At 39.6% G+C, this 19,576-nt stretch overlaps 1 protein-coding gene and 1 non-coding gene across 2 annotated transcripts in view; both read left to right on the top strand.

Moving 5' to 3' along the window:
- Nucleotides 1–19,576, top strand: part of FREM2 (FRAS1 related extracellular matrix 2) — a 282,364-nt gene that overhangs the window by 210,483 nt on the left and 52,305 nt on the right. Inside the window, exons 10-14 of the mRNA XM_023551368.2 lie at nt 8,500–8,664; nt 9,226–9,408; nt 15,254–15,384; nt 17,557–17,715; nt 18,999–19,302. Coding sequence (XP_023407136.2) covers nt 8,500–8,664; nt 9,226–9,408; nt 15,254–15,384; nt 17,557–17,715; nt 18,999–19,302 — 942 coding nt within the window. The remainder of the gene's footprint in view (nt 1–8,499; nt 8,665–9,225; nt 9,409–15,253; nt 15,385–17,556; nt 17,716–18,998; nt 19,303–19,576) is intronic.
- On the top strand, nt 14,017–14,087 carry TRNAQ-UUG (transfer RNA glutamine (anticodon UUG)). The gene has a single exon. It is a non-coding gene; the product is annotated as a tRNA-Gln (tRNA).

Below are 19,576 nucleotides of genomic sequence, written 5' to 3'. Positions count from 1 at the left end.
ATCAAATGCCTAGATTTCACAATATTGAAGGGTACTTAATGATTAAATAATAGAAATGAAGTTAAATAGTACTCACATTTTCAATACGTATCCAGAGCCTTAAAATGTTTCATCACTTTGATTTAATAATTGCACTTAATAGGAGTATATGCTAAGAAAAAAATTTATTCATGTGCAGAAAGATTCCTTACGTGGATGCTTATCACAAAGTTAAATATTGTAATAGAAGATTTCAAGCAACTTAAATGACCAAAATTGAAAACTTATTTATTTAAACATTGATATAATAGTACCCATTAAAAATGTTTCAAGAATTATTAATGAGATAGAGAAAAGCTAAGGATATTGGACCCACTTATTAGAGACAAGGACCTAATCATTCTTGGTTTGATTATTTGTTTTATAAATCAAAAGTTAATAATACTAAAGATATAACTATTGGTCTCTACTCTTCAGAGCAAAAGAGAAAGAAAGACTCAAAGAAGAACCTAGTCTACAGGACTGTCTTAGTTATCTACTGCTGCTATAAGAAATATCACAAGTGGATGGCTTTAACAAACAAAAGTTTATTCTCTCACACTTCAGGAGACTTGAACTCCAAATTCACAGTGCCAGCTCCAGGGGAAGTCTTTCTTTCTAGGTCGGTTGTGAGGGAAAGTCCCTGTCATCAATCTTCACCTTTCCTAGAAGATTCTTAGCACAGCGACCTCAGGTCCAAAGGACATGCTCTTCTCCTGGTTCTGCATTCTTCATAGTAGGAGGTCCCCCTGTCTCTCTGCTCACTTCTCTATTTTATATCTCAAACGAGATTATCTTAAAACACAGCCTAATCTGGTAGATTGTGTCCTGTCTCATTAACATAATTGCCTCTAATCCTGCCTCATTAACATCATAGAGGTAGGATTTACAACACATAGAAAAATCACATCAGTTGACAAAATGGTGGACAAACATGCAATACTGGGAATCACGCCTAACCAAGTTGACACGCATTTTTGGGCAACACTATTCAATCCATGACAAGGACTAACCATAACAAGGACTAACAGTCTACATGAAGCGCAACCTCATTTACCCTGAGGCCAGAAAAACTAGGTGGTGCCTGGATACCACTACCTAGAGTTCTAATCAGAGCCACAATAAATGAATACTGATAGAATTTGAAAAAAATGTGAAACAGAACTTCAAATTCCTAAAAGAAAAAAAAGAAGCAGACCTACTGGACTAGTTAAGACTGGAGGGCTCCCCAACACTGTTGCCCTAATATACTCTTCAAACCTTGAACTGAAACTAACCCCTAAGGTCACCTTGTAGCTAAATAAAAAATTGGCTCAAAAAAAAAAAAAATTAATATCACCTATAAGTACTGTGCTCTTTTAAAAAATCACCTATATGAGACCAAATGGTCAACAATTGCCTCGAAACAAAAATGAGAATGTGAGGGGGCAGGGAAACTACATTAATGGAAACAGTACAAGAATGAAAATTATGAGAATGTTCACACATTGTGAAGAATGTAACCAATGTCACTGAACAACTTATATAGAAATTGTCGAATGGGAGCCTAAACTGCTGTGTAAACCTTCACCAAAAATACAATAAAATATTATTTTTAGAACAGTTAATAATACTGGAAACTAGTATTGCAATCAAATTAACAATGCTAAACCACTATAGCAAAGAGCCTGGTTGGTGCAGTGGTTAAAACAATTGACTGCTAACCGAAAGGTCAGCGGTTCAATACCACCAGCAGCTGTGCTGGAGAAAGTTCCAGTCAGCTTCTGTAGAGATTTACAGCCTCTGAAACCCTGTGGGGTCTCTAGGAGTCTAAATCTACTTGATGGCAATGACTTTTTTTTTTTTAAACCAGTGTAAGCCTGCTAAGTTTGCTTTGTTATGTTATTAACCAAAACCAAACCCGTTGCCTTCAAGTGGATTCTGCCTCATAGCGACCCTATAGGACAGAGTAGAACTGCCCCATACGGTTTCCAAGGAGCGCCTGGTGGATTCAAACTGCCGACCATTGGTTAGCAGCCGTAGCTCTTAACCCACTATGCTACCAGAGTTTCCTGTTATGTTATTAGAAGCTTGTAAACAAATTTGGCACTTGTTCCCCGCTACCCCGCCCTCCGGTTTCTTAAGATAAGTGACAGAAATTAAAGAAATTCCCTGTCATTGCATATGTTCAAACATTTATCAAATACATACTGAAAATATATTACATATCACTTGCTATTCTTTGCACTGAGGATATGTTGTTGTTGTTGTTAGGTGCTGTCGAGTCAGTTCCAACTCATAGCGACCCTATGTACCACAGAATGAAACACTGCCCGGTCCTGCACCATCCTTACAATCGTTATGCCTAAAACCATTGTTGTAGCCACTGTGTCAATCCATCTTATTGAGGGTCTTCCTCTTTTATGCTGACCCTGTACTTTGCCAAGCATGATGTCCTTCTCTAGGGCCTCATTCCTCCAGACAACACATCCAAAGTATGTAAGACGCAGTCTTGCCATCTTTGCTTCTAAAGAACATTCTAGTTGTACTTCTTCCAAGACAAATTTGTTGTTTCTTTTGGCAGTCCGTGGTATATTCAATATTCTTCTCCAGCACCACAATTCAAAGGCATCAGTTCTTCTTTGGTCTTCCTTATTCATTGTCCGGCTTTCACATGCATATGATGCAATTGAAAATATCATGGCTTGGGTCAGGAGCACCTTAGTCTTCAAGGTGACATTTTTGCTTTTCAACACTTTAAAGAGGTCCTTTGCAGCAGATTTACCCAATGCAATGCATCTTTTGATTTCTTACCTGCTGCTTCCATGGGTGTTGGTTGTGGATCTAAGTAAAATGAAATCTTTGACAACATCAATCTTTTCTCCATTTATCATAATGTTGCTTATTGGTCCAGTTGTGAGGATTTTTGTTTTCTTTATGTTGAAGTATAATCCATACTGAAGGCTGTGGTCTTTGATCTTCATCAGTAAGTGCTTCAAGTCCTCTTAGCTCTCAGCAAGCAAGGTTGTGTCATCTGCATAATGCAGGTTGTTAATGAGTCTTCCTCCAATCCTGATGCCCCATTGTTCTTCATATAGTCCAGCTTCTTGGATTATTTGCTCAGCATACAGATTGAGTAGGTATGGTGACAGGATACAACCCTCATGCACACCTTTCCTAACTTTAAACCACTCAGTATCCCCTCATTTTGTGTGAACAGCTGCCACTTGATCTTTGTACAGGTTCCACATGAGCACAATTAAGTGTTCTGGAATTCCCATTCTCCGCAATGTTATCCCATAATTTGTTATGATCCACACAGTCGAATGCCTTTGCATAATCAATAAAACACAGGTAAACATCCTTCTGGTATTCTCTGCTTTCAGCCAGGATCCATCTGACATCAGCAATGATATCCCTGGTTTCACATCCTTTTCTGAATTTGGCCCTGTCGATATACTGTTGCAGCCATTTTTGAATGATCTTCAGCAAAATTTTGCTTGTGTGTGATATTAATGATTTTATTTGATAATTTCCGCATTCAGTTGGATCACCTTTCTTGGGAATAGGCATAAATATGGATCTCTTCCAGTCAGTTGGCCAGGTAGCTGTCTTCCAAATTTCTTGGCATAGACAAGTGAGCACTTCCAGCGCTGCATTCCTTTGTTAAAACATCTCAGTTGGTATTCCATCAATCCCTGGAGTCTTGTTTTTCGCCAATGCTTTCAGTGCAGCTTTGACTTCCTCCCTCAGCACCATTGGTTCCTGATCATATGCTACCTCTTGCAATGGTTGAACATTGACTAATTCTTTTTGATATAATGACTGTGTATCCCTTCCATCTTCTATTGACAATTCCTGCATCGTTTAATATTTTCCCCATAGAATCCTTCATGATTGTAACTCGAGGTTTGAATTTTTTCCTCAGTTCTTTCAGCTTGAGAAATTCCGAGTGCATTCTTCCCTTTTGGTTTTCTATCTTCAGCTCTTTGCACATGTCACAATGCTTTACTTTGTCTTCTGGAGCCACCCTTTGAAATCTTCTGTTCAGTTCTTTTACTTCATCATTTCTTCCTTTTGCTTTAGCTGCTCAATGTTCAAGAGCAAGTTTCAGAGTCTTCTCTGACATCCATCTTGGTCCTTTCTTTTTTTCCTGTCTTTTCAATGACCCGTTGCTTTCTTCATGTATGATGTCCTTGATGTCATTCCACAACTCGTCTGATCTAAGGTCATTAGTGCTCAAGGTGTCAAATCTATTCTTGAGATTGTCTCTAAATTCAGGTGGGATATATTCAAGGTCATATTTTGGCTCTCGTGGACTTGCTCTGATTTTCTTCAGTTTCAGCTTGAACTTGCATATGAGCAATTGATGGTCTGTTCCACAGCCAGCCCCTGGCCTTGTTCTGACTGATGATACTGAGCTTTTCCATTGCCTCTTTCCACAGATATAGTCGATTTGATTCCCTGTGTATTCCATTTGGTGAGGTCCTTGTGTAGAGTCACCATTTATGTTGATGAAAAAAGGTATTTGCAACGAAGAAGTCATTAGTCTTGCAAAATTCTGTCGTTCAAACTCTGGCATTGTTTCTATCACCAAGGCCATATTTTCCAACTACCGATCCTTCTCCTTTGCTTCCAACTTTCACATTCCAATCACCAGGAATTATCAATGCATCCCGATTACATGTTTGATCAATTTCAGACTGCAGAAGGTGATTAAAATCTTCAGTTTCTTCATCTTTGGTCTTAGTGGTTGGTGCATAAATTTGAATAACAGTCATATTAACTGGTCTTCCTTGTAGGTGTATGGGTAATATCCTATCACTGACAGTGCTGTACTTCAGGATAGATCTTGAAATGTTCTTTTTGACAGTGAAAGCAACACCATTCCTCTTCAAGCTGTCATTCCCAGCATAGTAGGCTATATGATTGTCCAATTCAAAATGGCTAATACTGGTCCATTTCAGCTCACTAATGCCTAGGATATTGATGTTTATGCATTCCATTTCATTTTTGACGATTTCCAATTTTCCTAGATTCATACTTCATACATTCCAGGTTCCGATCATTAATGGATGTTTGCAGCTGTTTCTTCTCATTTTGAGTTGTGCCACATCAGCAAATGAAGGTCCCGGAAGCTTTACTCCATCCACATCATTAAGGTCGACTTTACTTTGAGGAGGCAGCTCTTCTCCAGTTGTCTTTTGAGTGCCTTCCAACCTGGGGGGCTCATCTTCCCAGCACTATATCAGACAGTGTTCTACTGCTATTCATAAGGTTTTCACTGGCTGATTCTTTTCAGAAGTAGACTGCTGGGTCCTTCTTCTAGGAAGAAGGCTGAGGAAATAGCAGTAAATAAAGCAGCACTCTTGCCCTTGTGGTGCTTATGTCCTCTTGGGGAAGAAACAAAATAGTCCCATTACATACATTCAGACAGTGAAGCAGTATGGCCATCTGCCACCACTGCCATGTGGGATCTCTTCTTTTGATGGAAAAACATGTTTGATGAGTTTTAAAGTCCTTTCTAAACTTTGGCTCTAGTATCCCTTTTTCTGTGTTACTGTGATTCTTTCTCTAATGTTCTTCTATGGTTCTCTTAGTAATATTGCTTAAATATGAGGAAAGCAAGGCACAGAGAGAGTAAGTGATATTTCCAAAGAGCAAGATAATGACTGTCTTTTGAATTGTGAGTGAATATAATTTCTTCATTAAGGCTATGTCCTGTAAAGCTGGATAAGCAGAACAAAGATCAGAGTCATGCAGACATTAAACCAATCTTTATTTTATATAATTCAAGCAATATATATACGAAGTTGTACTGGGGGTTCAGTGAAGCAACAAAAGGTCCCTGGGTGGTACAAGTGGTTTGCCATTGACTAAGTGACAGGTTGGTGGCTTGAACCCACCTAGCAGCACCACAAAAGAAAGGCCTGCCAATCTGCTTCGGGAGTGATTATCACCATGAAAATCCCATGAAGCAGTTCTACTCTGTAGCAACCGGTTTTGTTTTTTGGTTTGGAGCAACAAGGAAGAAAAAGACATGATCCAGGCCAAGGCCAACACAAAGGTTTCATTTCCTGTGCCACCTCAGGGACTGCGTAGGGGATTGTGAGGTTTTGTCTAAGCTCATGAGAGTGTTCTAATCAATTATCAGTATCTCCCATGGGCAAGGGCAGCGTAAGTGGCAGCATGAAGGTAGGTATTTAACCCTTTAATCTAGTTTCCTGAGAATACAATCTTAACAGGAACCCAAAACACACAGCCACAAAGATCAACTAAGAATAATGCATGCATTAAACTAACATGCAGTAAATGCTCTTAAGAGGAGTGCCTAGGTGGCATAAATGGCTAAGCACTCAACTACCAAGTGAAAGGTTGGAGGTTCTCGTCCACCCAGAGGCACCTCAGAAGGTCAGTCTGCTTCCAAAAGGCCACAGCCATGAAAACCCCATGGAGTACAATTGTACTCTGAAGCACATAGGGTCGCCATGAGTCCAAAACAACTCTTAAGTGCTCTAACAGTTCAAAGAATTGAGAAACACTCTGAGCTGGAGAAATTGGTAAGATTCTTGAAAGATAGAAGACCTGGATACATGAAGAGCAACCAAATATATACTGTTAAAGAGATAAGGTGAATAAAGCTACAGGGACGGGAATGTACAAGATTTTTTTTCCTTTTATTTTTATTGTATGGGGGAAATTTAACATTATCGTACGAGAGAGAGATCTTTTTTGTACTCTCGGGTACTGCCATGTATTTAGGAGGTATTGGTTTTTCTGGGTTTTGCTTGTTTGTTTTACCCTTTCTGTGGCATAATACTAATTAATGAATATTCCTTTTTTAATATTACATCATATAAAACTTCAATTAGTACTGTCTTTCAGCAGCATGATCTGATGGACTCACCAATAAACTTTAATCAGGAACAATGGCATGTGTGTTTGAGTATAATGTCGGTATCGGGCCTTATTGTAACAGCTGCAGTATTTATGTGACAAGACTCATCCCAACATCCCAATGCTCCAGGTTCCTCATCCGTATTGGGATCATATCTATTTGCTGTCTGTCTGCTCCTCTGATGTCATGTGCTGGAATCAAGTTCTCTGCTAATTGTGTAAAAAATTTATTTTGTAAATTTTGATGAGTCAAACTGTAAGCCAAATAAATGGAACCCAAATAAATGCCATTTTGCAATTACATGTCAAGGGATCCCAGCATTTTGAAGAATGTTAATTTCCTTCTTCCTAATTTTCTTATATTTGACTGTACGTTTTCTTAATGTAAAAAAACAATTAGTATAACATCATGTGTTAATTAAAAAAAATAGGAATTCAGTGAAATGCTAAGAAATTTGTCCAAATTAATTTTAATTTCTTAATTTTGTCCTTTTCTTGCCTGTAATTGTAATCTTTAATGTCTTCGACTTAGGTGAGATGCTTTACAGAACTCAATTAAAAATATTAGTAAGTCTCTAGAAATTTTCAATGTACAGGGTGACTTGAAAAATTAAAATATAGAAATAAAAGGTCTAAAATATTAAAAATTTGATCAATTTTGGTGGAATAATTTGGAAAAGGATAGCAACAATAGTTGCCCAACGTGAAGAATGTAATCAATGTTCCTGAATTACACATGTAGAAATTATTGAATTAGTGCATGTTTTGTATATATTTCACAACAATAAAAATATTTAATCATTTTAATTTTAAAAGATTTTATTTTCTTGCAATGAAATTCATCTATTTATTGTACAGTTTGATGAACTTGGGTAATTGCACACAATCTCGTAACCAAAACCACAATAAAAAACCACAATAAACAATGTGGAAAAACTTCCTTGCCATAAAAAGTTTCCTCTTTCTTTATAGTCAATCCCCTTGCCTTGTCCCTTGCCCCAGAAATCCACTGGTCTGCTTTTTGGCATGTTTGTGAAGCATTTAATTTGTGTATTTATTTCTAGTTTTAATTAAATTTCATAAAATATTGGTCCCACTTTCTACAAATAATTTAAAAACACACAAAGAACTTTATAAAGACCACCATTCCTCCACTTACAGTTGACCAGAGCAACTCATGGTAACGCCCTGAACTCATTTATCTATTTTTTAAGTGGAGACATACTACCTTACCTACCTCAGCTACAGGGTTGTTTGCACACCAGGTAATGATGTATGCCAAATGCTTTGTTGTCATTAACACTCTGACAAAATGAAAATCAATTCTATGTCTCCTATCCTTGCTGGAATAAAGGTTTAGACCTGAGAGCATGATCCCACATAGACTAAGAACTATATTGAAATCTGGAAAGTACTTCATTATTTCCAGGAACATATATCTTTGGAGATGTCAAGAGAGTGATAGGATAGACATAGAGATAGAAACAGAGACAAAGCTAAAGATACAAATTAGATACACCTGAACGTATCTCCAAATTCACAGTTCTTAATAGTTGCAGATTTATCTTTGCGGACTGTGGGATGTTGTCACTGTTGTTCTTCCAGGTGAGACTGAAAAGCCCTGTGTCCTTGAGCTGATGGATGATGATTTCCATGAGGAGACAGAGGAGCTGCGCCTGGTTCTCGGCACTCCACGAAGCAATTCTCCCTTTGGGGCTGCAGTTGGTGAACAAAATGAAACTCTGATAAGGATACGAGATCATGCTGATAGTAAGAAGTCATTTCTTATGCTCAGCTCTAAATTGGGAACGGAAATCAATTTGTGTTAATGTTTGAGGGGGCTCAGGAAATAACCCCCTCTTTCTGACAAGGGGTTTTAAAGTGATTGAGAAATAGGAAAAGGTAAGACAAATGGGGAACAAGATATCACCATCAAAGCCAGTAACATTTATGTTGAAGAACAGGGCTTAGGTCCAAAAACTGAAACCCAAACATCCGTGCATCCCTTTCTCTCCCCACCTCCAAGGCCAACAGCCTCTTCCTTACCCTCCTACCCTTCCTTTCAGTGGTCTACTCTTGTAAACTGTTTGGCATGTAGGACTGTCACACAGCACATGCTCTCTGAGGGCTGGCCACTTCCCAAGGAGGGAGCGGGACTACTCATGCTTGGTTTCCCAGAGCATACTAACCAAGAATATTGAGTGAGGGAACAGAGGAAAACCAACAGTACGATACTGGTTAAATCCTTTCACATGGAAGAAAAAACAGAAATGGGGAAAAAGCATCCTTCTTACTAAGAATTTAATTTGTCTATGTTTCCTACAATTTTAGAGACTGTTATTAAATTTGGAGAAACCAAATTTAGTGTCAGTGAACCCAAAGAACCAGGACAATCAGTGATTGTAAAAATTCCAGTGGTTCGCCAAGGAGACACTTCAAAGGTTTCCATTGTGAGAGTCCACACCAAGGATGGCTCAGCCACCTCTGGAGAAGACTATCACCCTGTGTCGGAAGGTAAGAGGGCCCAGGGACTGTCTCCAGGCAGATCATGCTAACATCAGGGTTAGTGCCGTACCCTGGAGAAAAAGAAATGTCCAACTAAAATAAATGTAGACACACTTCTTTAAATTAATTTCCATCAGAAAAACAAAGGAATTTATTCCCTAGATTTTCTTTTTCTGCTTAGAAGGTATATCTGTTATGATTTGGGGAAATTTTAAGTAATTAACAAGCCCTGAGTTGATTGACATCTCATGGGTAATTGAGGATTGGTTGACCTCTGGTCTGGTGAGGGAGGCCCCACCTTATAACTGACAAGGATCTGGGTATATATAATTGGCTTTACTGCAGAGGTTTTTAGAGAGGCCTCCTAGAAGACAGAGAGGCTGGCTAAGAGCCATGCTTGCAGAGAAACATAGCCACATAGGAGCTGAGTGTTCCTGAAGCTGCCACGCTGGCTTCAGCTGGGCCAGTTAGCAGCAAAGAGGCTGACAGCAGATAGGCCTGATGACAGAGACTCTGAATGGCAGAGAGGTGACAGTGGAGAGGCCTGACCCCAGAGAGGTCTGACAGCAGAGCACAGCTAAGAGAGCTGAGCAAGCTGCTGCACTGGCTTCACAGCAGTGGAGAGGCCCACTGCAGAGTTCTGTGTGGCCATTGCAATGGACCCTGCAAGGAAGTAGAGTACCGTGGTGGGAGAGGCTGGTGTCAGAAATTATGGAGAAGTGGGAAGGCAGAGCTATAATGGGCCTCCGTCTCATAGGAACCAGCTTAGTACTGATCCTGATTCTTATCCCTCATGAATTTAGACATTCGCTTGCAGTACAACATAAGGTGCTAGATGACTTTCTGTTTTGAGCCTACTTTAACTTTCAACTGGTTTTACCTTCATTATGGTAAACCAAATCAAAAACCAAACCTGTTGCCATCAAGTTGATTCCAACTCATAGGGACCCTGTAGGACAGAGTAGAACTGCCCTATAGGGTTTCCAAGGAGCATCTGGTGAATTTGAACTGCTGATGTCTTGGTTCACAGCCGTAGCTCTTAGCCACTATGCCTTAAATTCAAATTTTGATGTAATTTTCGGTTACACTGACAGCGTGCACGACAGCCATGATGATAGTCTGTTTCAGTGTGTAAAATGCCAGCAGTCTGAAACTTCCAGCTGTAAATTTTTGGATTAACAGAGGATAGTGAAACAGTGATAAAATGACAACCATAAATACCATAAATTTTCTGGGACTTGTTGTGTTGTTAGCTGTCGACAAGTCAGCTCTGACTCATGGCAACCCTGTGCACAACAGAACAAAACTTTGCCAGGTCCTGCAGCATCTTCGTGATCGTTTTAGTGTGTCTGAGCCCACTGTTGTCGCCACTGTGTGCTTTGAGTGCCTTCCAACCTAGGGGCTCATCTTCCAGCACCAAATCAGACAATCTTCTGTTGGGATCCATAGGCTTCTCATTGGCCGTTTTGCAGAAGTGGATCACCAGGACTTTCTTCCTAGTGTGTCTTAGCCTGGAAACTGCTGAAACCTGCCCACCGTGGGTGACCCTTCTGGTGTTTGAAATACTGTTGGGATAACTTCCAGCATCATAGCACCATACAAGCCACCACAGTATGACAAATGGACAGATGAGTAATGGGAGCCAATTAGGGAGCCTTTCACCTATTCTTCATCCCTCTCTTGATGCATTTTTTTTTTAATCATTTCACTGTTTACATTTATGAATGACTAGAAGAAACAACTTCTTTCCTCTCTGAACTATTTGCTGGAATAATAAACATAAATTGATGTCCAAAATTAAGTTTATTAATTATCTGGAGCTCTACATATCCACTTTGTTTCCAGTTGCCTACCTCTCACTACTCTTACCTGTTCTTCAGTATCCTAGACCTTCAGGCGTTCATCTTAATCCTCTAACATTTGAACAAAATTTAGAAAAGCAACCCATAGGTATTACCGAATCAGTAATGATGTCAACAAGACCATAGGAAAAATAGCATCTTCTACAAAGGAGTTTGTATTTTCTTAGCATACATATGACAAAAGTTTGATAAACCATTATAGGGCTTCAAAGTCATTCCCAGATTATTTTCTATGTAAATAATTGATAATACTTTGAATATATTTGAAACATATCACATGCCACTGGTATTTCAAATACCAGCAGGGTTACTCATGGTAGACAGATTTCAGGTGAGCTTCCAGACTAAGACAGGCTAGGAAGAACGATCTGGCAGTCTACTTCTGAAAAAGGTAGCCAGGGAAACCTTATGAATAGCAGTGGAACATTATCTCATATAGTGCTGGAAGATGAGCCCCCCAGGTTGGAAGGCACTCAAAATATGACTGGGGAAGAGCTGCCTCCTCAAAGTAGAGTCCACCTTACTGACGTGGATGGAGTCAAGCTTTCAGGACCTTCATTTGCTGACGTGGCACGACTCAAAATGAGAAGAAACAGCTGCAAACATCCATTAATAGTCAGAACATGGAATGTATGAAGAATGAATCTAGGAAAATTGAAAGTCGTCAAAAATGAAGTGGAACGCATGAAGATTGACATCCTAGGTATGAGTGAGCTGAAATGGTCTGGTATTGGCCATTTTGAATTGGACATTCATATGGTATACTATGCCAGGAAAGACAAATTGAAGAGAAATGGCATTGTATTCATTGTCCAAGAGAACGTTTCAAGATCTGTTCTGAAGTACAACACCGCCAGTGATAGGATAATATCCATACGCCTACAAGGAAGACCAGTTAATACAATTATTTAAATATACATACCAACCACTAATGCCAAAGATGAGAAAGTTGGAGATTTTTACCAACTTCTGCAGTCTGAAATTGATCTAACATGTGCTCAAGATGCATTGATAATTACTGATGATTAGAATGCAAAAGTTGGAAACAAAGGAAAAGGAACGGTAGTTGGAAATCCTTGGTGATTTAAAGGATTTAAATCCTTGGTAATTTAAAGGATGCCAGAGATCACATGATAGGTTTTTGTAAGACCAACAATTTCTTCATTGCAAATACCCTTTTTCACCAACATAAACAGTGACCATACACATGGACCTTGCCAGAGAGAATACACAGGAATCGAATTGACTTTATCTGTGGAAAGAGAAAATGAAAAAACTCAGTATCAGTCAGAATAAGGCCAGGGACTAACTGTAGAACAGACCATCAATTGATCATATGCAGAAATTTTGGAACAATATCATTAATATCAGACACAAGTAAAATTTTCTGAAAATCATTAAAAAGCGGTTGCAGCAGTACCTTGACAGGGAACTGCCAGAAATTCAAGCCAGATTCAGAAGAGGTCGTGGAACAAGAGATATCATTGCTGATGTCAGAGAGATCTTCACTGAGAGCAGAGACTACCGGAAAGATGTTTACCTGTGTTTTATTGACAATGCAAACGATTTTAAATGTGTGGATCGTAACAAATTATGGATAATGTTACAAAGAATTGGAATTCCAGAATACTTAATTGTGCTCACGTGAAACCTGTACATAGACCAAGAAGCAGTCATTCAAAGAGAACAAGGGAACACTGCATGGTTTAAAATCAGGAAAGTTGTGTGTCAGGTTTTTAACCTTTCACCATACTTATTCAATCTGTATGCTAAGAAAATAATCTGAGAAGCTGGACTGTATGAAGAGGAACACAGCATCAGGATTGGAGGAAGACTCATTAACAAGCTGTGTTATACAGATGACACAACCTTGCTTGCTGAAAGAGGATTTGAAGCACTTATTGATGAAAATCAAAGGCTACAGCCTTCAGTATGGATTATATCTCAACATAAAGAAAACAAAAATCCTCACAACTGGACCAATAAGCAACATCGTTGATAAATGGAGAAAATATTGAAGTTTGTCAAGGATTTCATCTCACTTGGATCCATAGTCAACACCCATGGAATCAGCAGTCAAGAAATCAAACGACTCATTGCATTGGGCAAATCTGCTGAAAATCCATCTTTAAAGTGTTAAAAAGCAAAGATGTAATTTTCAGGACTACGGTGCTCCTGACCCAAGCAATGGTGTTTTCAGTCACCTTATATGCATGTGAAAGCTAGACATTGAATAAGAAAGGCAGAAAAAGAATTGACACCTTTGCATTATGGTGTTGACAAAGAATATTGAATATACTATAGACTGCCAGAACAAACAAATCTGTCTTGGAAGAAATACAGCCAGAACACTCCTTAGAAGCTAGGATGGCAAGGCTTCATCTCACATAATTTGGGCCTGTTATCAGGAGGGAAAAGTCCCTGGAGAAGGACATCATGTTTGGTAAAGTAGAGGGTCAGGAAAAAGAGGGAGACCCTCAGTGAGTTGGACAGAAGTGCCTACAACAATCAGTTTAAGTATAACAACAATTACGAGGATGGTCCGGGACCGGGCAGTGTTTCATTCTGTCGTGATATAGTTGCTGTGAGTCGGAATCCACTCGATGGCACCTAACAACAAGTGAGACAAATGTAAATATTGGCAAAATGACCTTTGGCAGGTCTTTTTTTTTTTTTTTTTTTTCCAGAAACTGATAATTCCTTTTGCTAAGACAGAAACAAAATTCAATTATACATACGTAGTAGCCTGTTGGGGGCAGTGGTGGCTCAGTGGTAGAGTTCTCACCTTTGATGTGGGAGACCCAGGTTCGGTCCCTGGCCAATGCAGCCCATGCGCAGCCACCACCCACCCTTTGTCAGCAGAGGCTTGCGTGTTGCTATAATGCTGAGCAGGTTGCAACAGAGGTTCCAGACTAAGACAAACTAGGAAAAAAAGGCCTGGCAGCCTGCTTCCCAATATCAGTCAACAGTCCCATCCACGATCAATCGTGGGGACAGGCAGGACTGGCCAGTGTTTCATTCTGTTGTACTGGGGTCGCCACGCATCAAGAGCTAACTCTGTGGCAACTAACAATGGACAGACACATGAAGTCAGAAAAAGATTGCATAACATTAAATCAACTTGTATATTTTATCCCATAAATATCAAGCATGCTGTTTATATCCACCCACTGCCATCCCATCGTGGTGACCCCGTAGGGTCTCTAAGGCTGTACATCTCTACAGAAGCGACTGCCACATCTTTCTCCCGAAGAGCTGCTGGTGGTTTCGAACCACTGTTCTTTCAGTTAATGGTGTATTGCTTTAACCACTGTGCCACCAGGGCTCCCTGTGCTGTTTATAGTATGTTTATAATATATAACTGATCTGATTTGAAACTTAACACTGATTTCTCCTTTTGAGGTTCAAAATGAGGTCAGTCCTCTACAAAAAAAATGTAGAGTAGAAACTGAAATTTTTTTGATAAAAAGCCCAAGACAAAAGTAATTGAAAAAACCTAACAACTAGCTATATCTAACACGTGTGCTATGAGAAAAGAATAATCCAGATATTTAAAATAAATGCTTGATTTTTTTTTTTTTTTGACTTCTTAAACATTTGATTCTTAAAACTTAGAGGTTACAAAAACACGAAGGCTTATGGAGCTCAGACAAGCAGTGGGAAGAATGGGATGGCAGGGACTGGGAAGCCGTTCCAGCTGCGTGGAGAGAAGCTTCCCATTTTAGCTCGTTTATTGTTGCCATGCAGGAAGGTACAAAAGAATTCAGAGCCCTGTGTTTCTCCACAACATTCCCCAGATTTTCAAGTGTTAGAAACTAATTTTTAGCATAACACCACACAAGCCTAAACAACCAAATTGGTGGGCCAGAAATGATCAAGTGTTTGCAACCTCCGGAGCAAGGGAATTTTAAGTTCTCTCCGATATGAGAGCTTGGCAGAAACCTCCCACATTCATACATAGAAGATCTATATCTGTGATTTTGTGTTTGCAGAAATTGAGTTTAAAGAAGGAGAAACCCAGCACGTTGTTGAAATTGAAGTGCTCTCCGACGGGGTAAGAGAGCTGAGAGAGGCCTTCACCGTTCACCTACAGCCTGATGAAAACATGATCACCGAGACACAAGTAAGTCATAAAATGTGCAAATAAATTCACAGCCAGCATTTTATCGGAGAAAATGCATGTTAATAATCACATAGCACAAAATAACGAGCCTTACGTGAAGAGATGCCCTTTTTACTTCCTAAATAAATTTTGATTTTGTTCTGACTAGTTCATAATCAAGAAATTCTGATCTCCTTCCTTGAAAAATCATTCTTGTAGTAACTGAAGGACCAGAGTCACTGAGCCCCATACCAACCCACTTAGACTTCCCATTCCAGTCAGTAACGATTGTATTTGGAATTAACCTCCAGCAGGAAGCATCATCTTAGCACAAGATGAGACAATTTAATTCATGCTAGTATACCAGCTGAATGAAGTTAAGTCGACCCTGATTTATGGCAGCCCATGTGTGTCGGAGCAAACTGTGCTCTCCATAGTGTTTTCAATGGCTGACCTTTTGGAAGTAGATTGCCAGGACTTTTTTCCAAGGTAACTCTGGGTGGATTTGAACTGTCAGGTTTTGGGTTATCAGCCAAGGGTGTTAACCATTTACACCAGGCAGGGACTCCTAATTCATACTAACCAAACCTAAAATTTGTTCTACAGCTTATTAAAACATATTTTAACCCATAAAACAATTTGCCTACCCTCAAAATTCCTACCTGCTACTACTCCCAGTTTTATCAAAATTTGATGTTCAGAAGTCTCAGGGGCCAAAAGGTTATAGTCGTAACACTTTTTTTCTGTGCTTGCTTTATGTTGTATAATAATAAACCAGATTTTCTTTAAAATAAGCATAATTTCCACACAATTTTGACCTTTATACCTAAAAGAATTTTTAAAGCTATATATCATTTTAGGAACAGACTTGATTTTTATAATATCTGTACTTAAATTTATTATTCATTTCAGTATTAGTGCATGGTTAAATTGGAGATTTTTTTCCTTAACTACTTTTATCATTTTGTAACCTTGAGTATTTGATAGTATTTCTACTACAGTGAGGAGCCCTGGTAGCACAATGGTTAAAGTGATTAACTGCTAACCAAAAGGTCGGCAGTTTGAAGCCACCAGTGGCTCTACAGGAGAAAGATGTGGTAATCTGCTTCCATAAAGATAGCCTTGGAAACCTTATGGGGTTGCTATGAGTTGGAATCAACTCAAAGGCAGTTGGTTTTTTTCTGCTACAGTGCCTTGCTTGTTTATTTTTTTCTTTTTTGTGTGTGTGTTTAAAATTTGAGAAGTATAGGCAGAAAATCTTTATCAATCATATTTTTATAAGTCTTGATCATATAAAAAACTAATATTTTATTATTTCTTTGTGTGGAGCCCTCGTGGTACAGTGGTTAAAGGCTCTGCTGCGGTCATTTGAATCCAGCAGCGGCTCTCTGGAAACCCTATGGGGGCAGTTCTACTCTGTCGTGTAGAGTCGCTACGGGTCGGAATCAACTTGAAGGCAACAGGTTTTTTCAGATTATTATTTTTTTTATGGAGTATTGTGTTAACTTCTTTGGGATCAAAGGAACAGAGATTCACTCAAATCTCCACAGTGCTAAAGGTTCTTTTTAAGAATATACATGTAATACGGGTTTGGAAGCTGATACATAGTTGGAAGTTGGAAGGTCACTCGGGAACCAAGGCAGATTTACCAACAAGATGTTCTTTTCCCATCATCAGCAGCAGATGTTCATGGACGCCTCCTCTATCTGTGCTTCAGGTGTGCCTGATGGCCTCTGTTTATTTAAACCTTTGCTTCTTGATGACATTGCCTCTTCCTGGCCCATGCTACCACAGGATCTCTATAATCTGCCTTGTCTCAGGGTGTCTGTCTTTCAGCTTTCCTCTCACTATCAGCTAATTGACTTTTTCATAGAACGTCTACTTCACACCTCCAAGATGGGTCTAACCACTATCATCACAAATGGAGGGAAAAAATGGGGCCCAAATACTTCATGGGCCACTGGCCAATCTTTGGGTAGCTGTCCTGGGCTTAGATGTCCTGCCTTGGTCCCATACAATATGGCCAAGGGGCCCGAGTCGCGTGGAACCAACCACGTATGGACTCTGGATGTGACGATTGTCAGTGTAGTGAGGCAGTGGGTTTGATTGGCATCATGAGGATTGTTCTGTATGATAAAAAGCACCAAAAGTATAGTATTTCAGCAATCAATGATAATTATCTTTTCCCTCTAGGTGACCAAAGCCATCGTGTATATAGAAGAAATGAACAGCATGGCGGACGTCACTTTTCCTTCCATCCCTCAAGTTGTGTCCTTGCTGACGTATGACGACACCTCCAGAGCTACAGACAGTGCTGGGCCTGTGTCTGGCTACCCTGTTGTCTGTGTGACAGTGAGTAGAAAATTAATGAAATTGAGGAAAATTGTGCACTAGGTCATTTAAAATTGTTATAAACTTTAACCAGTATAGTATTGATTTTGTCATGAAGAAATAAAAATGGGAAAATTTACATGGTTTAAGCTTTGAAATTTAAAAAGGAAAATATAACCTGAAGCAAATAAAGCTCCCGTTTTTCTTCCTTCATGCAACAGAGGTTTATCAGCTAATGTGTGCACAGTCTGTTGCCTCAGGATCAGTCACTGATGTAAAAAGAAATAAGGCATGAACTCTGCAATCAAGGAACTTAAGGAAGAAAAAAGTATATGGGACTTAGTAACTAATATAAGGGAACGTGTGGTCATATCACGGGAACGATCAGAATCGGGGGCCAGTACTGCAGCTCATGAGCTACGTGAGAAGGCTTTGGGTCAAGTGGAATTCCAATATTCACAACAGTGTCAGAAAAGGAAAGGCCACTCCAGAAAGAAGTGAGTGAAGCACAGGCCACATCTAGAGGAATAGCAGAAGAGATGGCAGATTATAATTACTTTTTTACTTGTCTTCTCTTAAATCTAAATTGTGAGCTCCTTTGATGGCACTGGGTTAGTGAACAACAACTCTGACTTTTTTTTTTTTTTACCATAATCGCTCTGGTATACATAATAGGTATGTAATTAATTTTTTTTTTAATTAGTAAGGCAGAGGTAATAGCTTGGAGCCAAATTATAGAGGTCCTTAAACATCACATTAAAGAATTTGGGCTTCGTTGGCTGGGAGAAGGGAGAAGTGAGAAGTTGGCAGCTCTTGCACGAAGACTGGCATGATGAGAGGTTATATTGGAGGAGTCAGATGGTGGGACTTTGTAGGTGGACTAAAAGGAAGGGCCCTGAAATAGAGAGAGAGGTAGGAAGGAAAGAAAGGGATCAACATAAGAGACATTGCAAAAAATAATTAACCAAGCTCACAGCCCCACTGGGTGTGGGGGTGAGGTAAAAGAGTGAAGAGAGCGAGAGAGGAGAGAGGACAAGCTGGTTCAGCAGCTCTAAGGATCCAAGAGATGACATTAGTAAAAGTTGCACTGCACTGACTTAGGGTGAACACATCCAGTGAGCTGTCTGAAATGCAACCGTAGCTTTCATAAAAGCCACCATGTCTGGGGTGAGACATGTGGAAGTTGCATGAATACCAGGTAGAAATGGAAAAAGCACAGTGAACTATGATGGGAAGAAATTGAGAGGGATAATTTCCACATCGTTCTGAGCTGTGGTCCTAACACAGTTATTTCTTTTGCATAGGCTTGCAACCCCAGATATTTGGACTATGACAAGACAGGCTCTCTCTGTGCCAGTGAGAGCATCAACAACACTCTGACCCAGTACCGGTGGCTGATTAGCGCACCCACTGGCCCGGATGGTGTGACCAGCCCCATGAGAGAAGTAGACTTCGACACCTTTTTTACATCATCCAAAATGATCACCTTAGACTCCATATACTTCCAACCTGGCTCCAGGGTGCAATGTGCTGCTCGCGCTGTGAACACCAATGGAGATGAAGGCCTGGAGCTGGTGAGCCCCATTGTAACTGTCGGCAGAGAAGAAGGTGATTATTGCCATTTGCACGTGAAGATGAAATAAAGGCAAATCACTAGAATACCATGGAATATTATAAACGTGTAATTTCTAGTTATTCATTCTTCCAAATACCCCGTGTTTTTCATAATACTCTTTAAAAAAAAGTTCCCATGAAGTTAGTTCAACTCATGGTGACTCCGTGTATGTCAGTAGAACTGCACTCCATAGGGTTTTCAATAGCTGTGATCTTTCAGCACTAGATCGGCAGGACTTTCTTCTGAGCTGCCTCTGGATGGCTTTGA

Source organism: Loxodonta africana, chromosome 17 (genome assembly GCF_030014295.1).
Source record: "Loxodonta africana isolate mLoxAfr1 chromosome 17, mLoxAfr1.hap2, whole genome shotgun sequence".
In the NCBI taxonomy this organism is placed as follows: Eukaryota; Metazoa; Chordata; class Mammalia; order Proboscidea; family Elephantidae; genus Loxodonta; species Loxodonta africana.
The sequence above is the reverse complement of the archived record's forward strand: the minus strand, read 5'-3'. Positions and strand labels throughout refer to the sequence as shown.